Genomic DNA, 12,137 nt, shown 5'->3' on the forward strand with positions numbered 1-12,137 from the left:
CCATCCATAAAGTGGGAATAAACGACAGAGCTACAAGATGAACTGCTTAAGCAGCACAGTTCTACATTCAGCCCCAGGTAACGGGCGCAGCTGAGCCTCCCTCGGTTACCAGCGTGCACAACTGGGTCCAGGCTGAAGCCAAAGTGAGGCCTCAGCCTCGAGACCCAGCGATGAAAACCAAAGCTGAAGCAACAGAGCTTTGCTTCACGCACAGACTCGGGTTTTATGGCAGGTTTGACATTTTAGGAAGTTGCGTTTTGAAGGTGGACTCATTCTGCAAAGAAAGTTCAGAATGATAAATATCAGACTTGCAGCGCATTAAAATATTCATATTTAATATGTTCACTAAGCAGTCGCCGTAATTTCCGTTGTGCATCTATGCAGAACTAAACCCTCCAATTTACATTTCCATTTCCCTCACTGATCTGATAATCACAACACAGATACAGCTGTAAAGTGCAATGTATGCTTTGGTTTCCTTAACTAAAGAAAGCACTTTTATAATGGGTTTTGCCACAGATAGGACACACGTGTGCGGGGGCGTTACGTGAACAGACGATCATCTCTTTGTACAGTCAGAGAACAGCCAGGAGTTACTGAACAGAAATGGGATCCTTCTGGTAGCGTAGTGATGTGTAAAGCAGTCCTACGGTGTAAATTACCCAAAGAAATCTGGAAGAACTCCACGTTAAACAAGGATTCGCCGTTAAAACTCATTAAAAATCTCAGATTTACATTTTAACGAACAGCTAAAAAATAGTTGGCAAACCATGTAGCAATTCCAATACAAGCCGACCGTTTCCAAAACGTACAAATATTTCCAGAACCATGTCATCAACATAAAAACGGGGGGCGGGGATGGGTACAGCTCCACACGTCTGCGCAAAAGCATTTATAAAGGTCATGTTATGTACATTTTATTTCAATAAAGACATAAAGACAAACAGTGTAAAGATGCCCGGATGCCCTAAAGATAAATACATTTAAAAGATTCTCATTAAAATGAATCTGTAGTATTTCTTTCCTGCAAGCAAAATACCCTTCTTTAAATACAAAAAACCCCCCCCCAAGAATTGTGGATCGCAAATGTTCTCACTTCTTTTGCAGAAATTCTGCCACGATGATTTCTGTAATGAAGAAGGATTCTCCACAAAGCAGGCTTGCTCTACATGCTAATCTTGTTCACCAGTTCCGTGACACAATGTGCTATAGCTACTTACACAACGGGTCAGATAGTAAGAAAACACTCAACCTGATGAAAAGTTAAAATCTTCATTAATACACTGGAAAAAGTTGACATAACTCATGCCTTTTAAAATCAAAAATACAAAAAGTAAATGCTTTCCTAAAAAGATTTTCCTTACTTTAAGGACTCATTTGAAAATGAAGCTGCATGTAATTTGTACAATAAAATTGTACAAGTAAACAGGTAATATACATAAAAAATTAATTGACATACTTCTCAATTCTCGGTTGTCCACCTTTAATTTCCAATACTGTACTTTCTTAACAAGCATACAAAATATCGAACTTCTCTTTAGAAAAAGTGCCGTTCTGTGACATCTTTCACACAACAACAGTCTGAGCCTGTGGCGTGTCCATGCAGTCGAGAGGCCAGCACCCTCACTTTTACAAATTATACCTTCCATAAAAAGCCTCCTCAACAGGAGGTTACGCGCCATTATAAAAATATCAACCTCTTGTAGTAGCTGCATCAGAGAACCAAGGCTTAAAGACCATTTCCACATAGCATAGGAAACCACTGTGACAGCAGACTGACTGCGCCGTCCCACGCCATCCAGCGCAGCTGCTGTCGGGTGCCCTCGCTGCTACACCACTTAAAACTGATTGTAACGAAGAGCAGCGTAACAGCGGCACCCCCAGCCCATGAGAAACACCTTAAACGCTGAGCCCCTGTGCAGAGCGCTTCACTCGTGGAGGAGCCCGGAGGCGGCAGTACTCGGCTCGCATCGAACCTGCCAGGTGACCAACCTAATTCTGCTGTAAGGACTCGCATGCACGGTATAGTCTGAGGTATTCCTTGTCCATCGGCTGTTTGTGCCACTGCAAGATACTGTCTGTCGGAGTACGCGCCATCACAATGGTTTAACAAATTCTGAATATTAGGAATTCATATCTTCTTCTTATCTAGCCAGTCTCTTGATTTTTGAAAAGATTCCAACTACAGTAGAATATTACAGAAACAAAAAATAAATGCAGGGCTTTTCTTTCTAAATGAAACTTACATGGATTAAAACTAGAGAGTATTTTTAAACAAATATACAGTATGCAGGCAGACGAAGCAGGAAAACGGCCATTCGACTGTATAATAAAAAACTAAGAAAATTCGGCTATTCCCAGAAAAACTATGAAGCGCCTCAACTAAAAGGAATGCATAATGAAATTCTAATCTAATACAGGTCAAAGGGTGTAAAAAGGTTATAAACCTTAACAGGAAAAATAAAAACAACTTTTACTGGCCATTCCTGTTGAAATGAGAATCTCCAAAGTAACAGAAAAGTGGCTACAAACCCACTTAGAGCACCGAACAGAGAGAAAAGAAGAGTCTTTTTTTTTTCAATCTCTGTTATATCATAAAATCCTGTGTTTCTACAGGTCAAACTGCTGGTGGCAGAAACAGAACTCTTTATAAACTGCAGATGTCCTGTACATAAAAAAAACTCATCGGAGTCGCACTAGTTCTAAAGACTTTTCTGTTCTAGCCTACCTACCGCGTTGTACTGTATTGTACTGTTTGTATTCAATCTCAGATATAGAAAGTCTCTTTCTGTAACCCTTGATTATTGTTGGGCACCAAAGATAAGAAAAGCAAGACGGGGTACAAAAATGCAAAATTTCAACAGTAATGGCAATGTTTTGTTTCAGTCCAAAAGGGTCCTGCATTTTCTCCCCCTCCAGTAATCAGACCGAAGGCTTAATCTGGGGGTAGCAAGTCATGCAAGCGAAATCTGTCTCTGATGTGAGGTCGGACATCTTCATTCTGCAGGGAAAACACACGTGTGGGCGTTAGAAGAATGAGCACCTCCACAGATCGGATCATAGCAGGGCCAAACCTCCAACGTCTGTGTATTAATATAACAAAATGGAAGCCGTGGATGTCGCTAATAACAAGAGGCTGACAAGAACAGATACATAACATACACAACCATTTAGGAATAGAATTATTTCCATTTTAAGAACAAAGACAACGACGGGCAGTATTTAACCTACACTTCTATAAATTCTCTATTTCATTACAACTTATGTCACCATTTTCCAGTTTCTGATTGAAAGCACAGTTGGAAATGACGCCATTCTGCCTCCTGCTATGTGAGTGCATCCCCACACAAACTGGAGTAACACTCTCCTTCCCGCAGTCACAATCTCAGCCACTCAGGATCTTAAAGTATGTGGTGCTGTTTGACAGAGCAAACCAACACATTGGGCTGGGAGTTGTGAGAACAACAAGCGAAAGAGAGACAGACTTACCAGCTCTACAAGTTTCTCCAGAAATGGAATCAATTTTAGGAGTTCATTGTCATTCTTATCCATGAACCAGCTTTCGATAGGAATTCCATTTGAAAGCTAAAGTTTAAAAAAAAAAATAAAAAAATCATCAATATGTTACTTCTATTTTATTTACCTAAAAATGTGGCTTGTGAAATAGCATTTTGGGGAGAAAAGTTTCCAAGCTCAAGTTTATTAATACGTATTTTTCCTCTACAGTTTGTACTAAAAATCACTTCTGCAACGAGTCTGTCCTTTGCATAAACCATCACAATTCTTTCATCCAAAACCATCACAATTGCATCAACAATCACAATTCAAAGCTGAACTGGATAACTTTGGGCTGTAGGACTCCTGTTGCACTGAGAAGCGTTGGCACATTGATCAGGTTTTAGGTTCAAACTACACAGATACCGACTGAGCACTGGCTGCACTTTGTGCAAACGGGCTTCTGGTGTTTAGGCTCCCACTGCTTCCACATCCAAAAGCTTTGCTGATGGCAGCTTGCTTACCTGATAGGCAAAGGCTTGCGGTGAATTGTCAATGATGATCGTTTTTGAAAGATCTCTTCCAAGAATGTTTAAATCCTTTATGTAGTTTCCTTGCACACAGACACAATGCTCACGGAAAAGTCGATGCCTGTGATTAGATCAGAATACTCATTAATGAGAGAAACTGCACCACCTATATGGCACAGGGAAAAAGAAAAGTCAGTGCTGCCAAATGTTGTCCACTTTTTTCCCTTCTGACCAGATTCCTAAAAACTGTCTCACATTTTGAGTGTTTCCCTCTAAGATGAGCGGCTAACCTGACTTTACGTTATTTAGCTCTCCAGGGAATTGTTTTGTATCTAAACAGAAAAGTTCAGCTCAGGCACAACAAACATCTGTCACCGTGGTCTGACTTTCTAACCCTTTCTGCAGATGAAATGACAGAGGGGCCCAAGATACTGGAAGGATTTTGCAAGGCTCAAACCACAGGGATGAGTTCTGCACTCCAAACAATTCACAAGGTTTGTCCTTTCTGTTCTGCTCCAAACACTGCAGCACACGCTGGGAAGTGCTGGACGGAACGTTCTCCTGCTGAGGTTACCTCTGCTGGCAATTAACCTATTTTCAGTTTTTAGAGCTTGAAAAAAGCCTCGAGGCCAAAACATTCCATCAACTTCTTCCTTTCCAATTAGTATATTCTCTTTTATTACTAATTAATTAGTAAATGGATTGGTAGAATAGAAGAACTCATTAAGAGGAGCAGGAATAAAACAAATGTCATGAAAGATCAGTATAATCGTAATTACCAATCAGCTGTGCACTGGATAGATTTCAGATTTGACAATGTAATATTACCCCACTGCAGTTTCTTTAAGGCTGCTTATATATTTCAGCAGAATTTTTAGAAGCTGCACACAGTGTGCTTACTACTTTCATGAAGGGAATGAGTTCCTAATGTTGCTAAGGAAGAAAATAAGCTGATGCCTCAGCAGCGAATGAATGTATATATAGATTCTGAGTCACACGTGTGGAGTGCCTGACAAATCCACAGTTAGGCTCGTGTCAGAACTCATCGTGCCCTGATGTCAGCTTCTCTGAGGCACATGACTCACAGCTACATTCACACACCACACAAATTTCAGAGAATCTCTGAACCTTCTTAGCATACAGCCTGCCTGCCTGCCTTGTTACCTCTGCTGTTCACAGCACAGATAAAACTGCAGTCCTCAGTCCTAAGTATCAGAGCCTTGGAGGGAAAACCATCACGTTACGGATGCACATGGACTCATTTTCTGTAAGCACCGACCCTGTACTTGTTGGTACATCCTGTCTGGCTGGTCAGATATCCCAGCAATATGACATCCCAGCACTGACTCTCAGTCCTAACTACAGCCAAGTGCAGTTCTTCATGCCCCTCATTAGAATACCCTATTTAGAATGAATCCCTGAGAAACCCCCTCTCCACTTTCAGCTTTCCCATGTAGCAGACTGCCTTGCAGATGAGGGTAACAGAAATTCATCCATTAGGATTTGTCACGTTTTAAGGGCTGCTCCTGAGAAACATTAATCTCTTCCAAACAAAGCTCAGCATTAGCAAAACAAATGTAAAACCAAAATAACTGCACTATAAAACTCACAGATTATTTTGCGATTGAATAAGAAACAGCATTTATAAAGGTAACTGCAAAGAGAACTTCCTCACACCAGTTAGGAGAGAAAGGCTTGTTTGCCCACACCAGGTACACTCGCTGTTTGGCATTTTACCTGACTAGTTGTTTTTTAGGGTCTAGGATATTCAGTAACTTGTCTGCATACACCTTCTTAGAAGCAGTAAAGAGAATGATCTACGGACAAGAAGAGAAAACAATCATTATTTTAGATATGAACACATGAATATAATTTAGAGGTACGATTCAAGGGCAGTACTGAATTAGTTTTACCTCATAAATCTGAGACATACGTTCCAGGAATTCTCGGAAGAACGGCCTTAACCGGACATACACCTGAAGCAGAAATGGACCTTATGAACAGATGCAAAGCACTGCAGCCATCACCCGCACCACTAAGCATTGATTTGTAAAGATTACATCAAGATGAGTAGCACTATGCCAGCAATTCAGTAACCTGCCCAATAACCTCCTTCTACCAAGAATATGGGGGTGGCAGAAATAACCCAAACAACTGGCTTCAGCTATTTCCAAAGCTCAGTTAGTTCACACATCAGAAAAGAACTGCACACACATTCCAATTATTCCCTGTGACAAAACAGACCCCGGATAAGAGGCAGGACGACAGGTGATGCCGGCGTCTCTTCCTGCTGTTACTGAACCCACAGAACAAGACCTAGGCTGCGTAGAGGCACCTGCATGGACCCATGGCTGCAGGGTAACGGCCCAACACCACAGCACACGTAAGGGCACGTATGGAGCACAGCAGAGAGGACACGCATAGAAGGGTGAAAACAACAACCTTATTATCGCCTTACCTGTCTTCTTCATTCACTGATTGCCCCCATTTAGATTTACAGGGTTTTGAGAAACGTTTCATTAATGTATCCAGAAAGAAAAGGGAGAGAGTACTGGACTTGCATTTAAACCAAGCTAATTTCAGCTTTATCAATTATTTTTTAACAACCAGTTAGGAATTTGCTTAAATTTGCTTTCAGAAGTAAATCTCCAATAAGGACCTGCGTTAATTGAACTGAATTGTGTCAAATTTATACGCAGACAGAAGGAAAGAAAAGAGGAGTGGTTTTAATAAACTCAGTTTCGTATCATTAGCACAGATCTTAGTCCTTTAAAGAAAGTGTGTATTTCTAAACCAGTGATAATTTCATTATTTAGCTTAACACTGAATAAGGCCTTTATTACTTTCTTGAAGCATCTAAAGCTCTGATTCAAGCTTGCAGAGTGACAAGTTACTGTGGTAACAAAACCTGTGTTTTTTCCTACACTAGGAGCATGCGATCCTGTCACATCTGCTCACAGCATCGCCAGGTCTGGCGTACAAAGATACATTCACTGATGGTGCAACCAGCATCTGCTTCCCTTCTCCCTGTGGGCAGCTCACTGTCAGGCTGCAGGTATCCCCAGGCTGCCCAGTGAGAACGGCTGGACACAGCCTGTGCTCGATGTGATTCTGGGCTCCGCCCAGCCAAGGCGCTCCTGAACAGCCAACTGTCTGCATGCAGAGATGACAAGCGTGTCTTCACGCCATATGTCTCCTGACTGCAATCCTTCCCACAATGACATCTCATTCAGCTCTGCTAAGGCAATGAGGTTTTGCTCAAAGACTGGATGAGTGATTTCTCTTACCACAAAGACAAATGTAATCAAATTACTCGGATACTCCAGGTGAACCAATGCTAAATAACATTCAAATTGTCCGTGCATTCAAATTTTCAGTGCAAGTTGTTTGTTCTGAACATTCTTCCTATATACAGCGAGCAAGTAGCACAGCCAGCAACTTCTACAGCTGTAATCTTGAGGTTAAGAGACAGTAAGTATCCATTGCAGATGCAAAGGGATTGTTCTACTCGTGATTTTCTTGAGCAAATATTTCCTATACTGGGACCCAAACGTTACTCTTGCAAACTGGAAGTGAGTCACACGACATTGATGCCTTCACTACACACGGGGCAGTAGTTGCAAATAACGGTAGGCAAGGAGGATGATATTTGGTACAAAGCTTGCTCCAAGAGCTCCATTTCAAGCTGACAAGCCTGTTCCCTTTGATGGAAGAAACACAGATGTCATTTTAGAAACAGGCTCTTCACCATCTCTTCTACAAACTCTCCTAGCAACGGCAGCAGGAAGCTATGTGCCAGTATTTCAACTGTCTCTACTATAAAAGCATTCAGTATCTAATTCCTTGTTCATTTTAAGTCTGGACTGAGTTCCAATAGTAACATTGGCCAGCTGAATGATTTTAAAAATCATTCAATTACATCAAAGAGCAGTTATGATTGCTTGGATTCCTCAAGTGCACGCTTTCTCTTTGCTTTTTCAGGTTATTCTGTGGATTATTACAGCATCTTTCAGTGTGGTCAGATTTCTGACACATCCCTGTAAGCGTTTATCTGTCTTAATACAACAGCTGTCTTGATATCTAGGAAGTTCAGGTACGAACACAAACAAGAAATCCTGGGAAAGATTTCCTTTATGATGATGCATTTCTAGTTATAGTTTGTACACACAGGTAATGACAGGGATGGCAAATTCATTGCTCTCGTTTTAGTGGATTGTGGCACTCATGCAGAGCAGGAGGCAACCACATCAGCACCTCCAGCCAGGACAAGCTGAGAGAATGCCAGGTAATCCGAGCAGAATCAAGTAACTAAAGCAGAACACGACGCCAGCATTTGCCCTTTTCTCCCTCAGCTTCCTTTCCTTTTCGCATATTGCCCACGTCTTCCCACCAGTATGACTCCAGAGGTTCTGTGGAACTAAAATGAAACATTCCTAAGAGCAGACTGAGACACCAAAGGCTTTCAGATATTTCAGAGAAATAGAGTGGAGAGTTCATTAGGAAGGAGAGCCAGAAAAAGGAGAGCCACCTGCACCATTTGCCTCATTCCACCACAGTAGCAAAGCAACTAAGTAGCCTTTAGTAACAGCGAGATGGAACGCACATAATGCTGTATTCAATAACCTGCAGCTTGCCTGCGTACCTCCAGAACATCTCGCAAGGATCAATGTGAATTACTGTGAGAAAGACAGTGAAGATATTTAAATGCAAGAACTGAAACCATCTGCCCTTTGCTGTGGGCACAGCACAAGGAAGGCATGCACCCAGCAGTGCTGATGTGAGCTCCTGGCTGGCACCTGGTGCCCCAACAACAGGGAAAGAATACGACAGAAACCACCTTACCAAGAAGGGAAAAAGCCAACAAGCAGACACATCTCTTACACAGAAAAGCTGTGTATTATAAAGTGCTACAATAATGCAAATAGCAAAAAAAACAAAAAAAAACAAAAAAAAAACCCCCTCATTTCCAGTTGAAGAGATGATCATTCACTTCTTACAGTCAGATGCAAGATGGTGCTTAAAGGGTTTATTAGTTATTAAAACGTCAGCTTTGCAAATCCTGTTTTTTCACCGAGTCCAAAACACAGACACTGGTATAAGCTGGAGATTGTTCAGCTGAGGAAACACAAATCGATGGTCTCAAAAACCTGAAATAAGCAAGTGCAACTGCACCCATCTTACAGATCTGTTTTATTTTTAAGGGGAAATCAGCAACTTTATGGGACCCACCCAAAGATTTAAAAGAAAAACAAGAAATTATGTCAGTGCCAGAACTGCACTGTAACTTTTAAGCCAGGTGAGCACTGCCCTGTGCTCATATGTTAAATATTCCTTCTAAAACCGCACACAATCTGACTCTTACTGTTGTCTTACTCTACAGTGATCGGTTCTGGAGCATCTTCTAGAGAAAGCGCCTGGTTTATCATCACTCTAATACTGCAAGAGCACTGTATTGACGCCTTTGGATGGCTAAGAATATCAAAACAATATGAGCTCAGGTTTACTTTTGCATTATTAGTCAGTTTTACTGCAAGGAAAATCAGACAGAAAATGCAGACTGAGCTGGGGTTTACTCTCTCTTAGGAAAGCAATAAATAATTGTCTAATACTGCTGGAAACCTACATGGAAGCAGCAGATATTTTGATACTAACAAAAGGATCTTCAGAGATTCGTCTTTCACACTAGGTATTGTTTTCAGCAGGCTTCATATACAGCAGCTTGCTGACTTCAACTCTGCTGAGACAGCTTAGTGCCTGCTTTGTTGGCAGCTGGAGTTACTTCCAAAATGAAACACAGAGATGGAATTAATATGGCACTATACTGGAGGCAATGGCCAAATTGCTAAGCAAAAGCAAGACAGTGTAAGAGCCGATAAATGGCTACTCACCGGCTCAAAGTTCTAAAAAGAGCCCGCGATATCAACAAACCTCAACCTGTGCTACAGAAGATTATCCGTCTTTTTGTGTATTATACTCCAGTTAAACATGAATTTAATGGCATCTTTAAAATATCTGTCTTGCTTATTATCTGTTATGCAGTAAGAGGTGAATGTTTTCTAAATTGTCCAGAGTGACAATAAACCAGGTGACCAGAATGTAATGACCAGGACTGTGCCCACAGCTGATGACTGACTTTCTGACTTTCTCAGGCCTGCAAGAAGCTTTTGTTCCTTTGTAATTCCAAGCTTGGCTCTAGAGAAAGCTCAGACAAAACTTATCTAGGACCCGCACAGCAACTTTACTGTACCCTGCCTGTACAGTCCTAGATACAATGCTGTTAAATAAGCATTTATAAATACCATTAAGCCACTCTTTCCATTGACTTCAATTTCTTACAAATAAAATCCTGGTTAAACTTCAGCCACTCTCATTGTGACATACAATCACTAAAGGACCGCAGCTTAGAAAGAAAACACTCAAACTCATACCAAGATCCCTGCAGTGAGGGAAGGAAAAAAAAAATGGAGCTTTAATCTTCCTGATTCTGTAAGCAATGTCAAGAACCACTAAAGAGTGAACTCTAAGGCTCCTCCCAGGTTCGGTCTGAAGCAAACTAAGCATGGCTGTCACCAAATAAGAGATAAGAAATCCACGTTTAAAAAATTATTTCAGCTTTTCAGATTCCAAGAATTTTTACACGCAACAGTGAAGAAAAACATTTTTAAAATCAGGAAAAATACCTGGACAAGTGTCCTTTTAAGGTGCCTGATGACTGGCTCACTCTCCAAAGATACTACAGTGGGGTCCAATATCGTGCGAACTACATGGTGGGGAAGCTGATGCTCCTCCCAGGTACATCACACAAAAGGACCTGAGAACAACAGCCTGGGTCAGTGCAGCATCTCTGGTAGTTGCTGGAAGAGAGTTCCTCCTCACGCTTGCTCCTCTGGTATGTCAAGGTAAAACACACGTAACTAACAATACCTCCTAAAGCAGAACAAAAAACTAAATCTAGCAGTCTCACAAGACAATCAAAGTCACTCTATGCACCAAGCAGACCCTCCAGGAGCAAAGAAGCAGAACTAGCACTGGTGGAGGGTACAGAAAGACTAATGATCCAGACAGAAGCTAGTTAATCAGGCTTGGAAGATGTCTTCTTGATAGAAAGATATGATCAACCAATGAGAGTTGGTTCGCCGTATGAAGGGAAGAAATTAACAGTCCATGAGAAGCTGCACCCAGGAAATAACACCGGCTAAACTTTCAGTGTTCCTGCCTCCACCTGCTGGCAAGGAGAGATGTTGCTGCTGAAGATTGCCGCTACAAAGATTATTTATACTTTCTTAGCAATGATTGTTTACAGCTGGAATCAGTGACCGACATTACCACACTGAGGCACTGAGCTGAGCTCCACAGTACTTCTAATAGGGAATAATCCACCCTGCAGAATGTGACACCTGCAGCTTATAACCCAGACAAGTTGTTAAATGCCATACAGTTACTTATCTCTTCAGACAAGACCATAACAAATATACACAGCAAGAATTCACACGTTAAATAAAACAAGAAGGTACATACATATGTAAGCTAATTACCTGGTAAATGACATCTTGAAAAAGAACGGGAAAAGTGAGTGCAGCATCTTCTAATTCATTTAGACTACAGTGCACTAATGTTTCATCCTAAAAAAAATTAGCAGATGGTATGTAGGTCAGAAAAAAATATGAGCACAATGTTGAAAGTTGTCTAGATGTTCCTTTTAAGGTTACTTTATTTCTCTGAAAAATTTCTGTGTTAGTGCTGTCCTGATAGAGTTCTTTCATTATTATTGCAATTAAAAAACAAAATCACTTAGAATTGCACAGTAGTGGCATAATTAAAGAAGGTCTTCTAACTTTGTAGTTTATCCTGTTATTCAGTTCACATACACAACTGCCACTTTGAATCATCTTTCTGCTGATATGGCCACTAGAGGACGTACCAACTGATATCGCTCACGATAACATTCCTGACATCATTAATGGGGTCTGAAAAACACTCCAAAACAGAGATTGAAATTATTCTAAAGACAAATTTATTTTCTATAAATGTTTTTAAAAGTGGCTGAACAATAATGTTGTAATAATTAAAAGATGCATTCCTGGTCCATTTTGATGCAAAGCACATGAAGCT

At 41.0% G+C, this 12,137-nt stretch overlaps 1 protein-coding gene across 1 annotated transcript in view; it reads right to left on the reverse strand.

Moving 5' to 3' along the window:
* Nucleotides 1–302: 302 nt before the first annotated feature.
* CTDSPL2 (CTD small phosphatase like 2) overlaps nt 303–12,137 on the reverse strand; it is a 32,743-nt gene continuing 20,908 nt past the window's right edge. Inside the window, exons 8-13 of the mRNA XM_015873289.2 lie at nt 11,561–11,647; nt 5,939–6,001; nt 5,763–5,842; nt 4,020–4,146; nt 3,490–3,585; nt 303–3,001 (exon numbers count right to left, since the gene is read on the reverse strand). Of these exons, the coding sequence (XP_015728775.1) occupies nt 2,936–3,001; nt 3,490–3,585; nt 4,020–4,146; nt 5,763–5,842; nt 5,939–6,001; nt 11,561–11,647 (519 nt within the window). The 3' untranslated portion in view covers nt 303–2,935. The remainder of the gene's footprint in view (nt 3,002–3,489; nt 3,586–4,019; nt 4,147–5,762; nt 5,843–5,938; nt 6,002–11,560; nt 11,648–12,137) is intronic.

Source organism: Coturnix japonica, chromosome 10 (genome assembly GCF_001577835.2).
Source record: "Coturnix japonica isolate 7356 chromosome 10, Coturnix japonica 2.1, whole genome shotgun sequence".
NCBI lineage: Eukaryota > Metazoa > Chordata > Aves > Galliformes > Phasianidae > Coturnix > Coturnix japonica.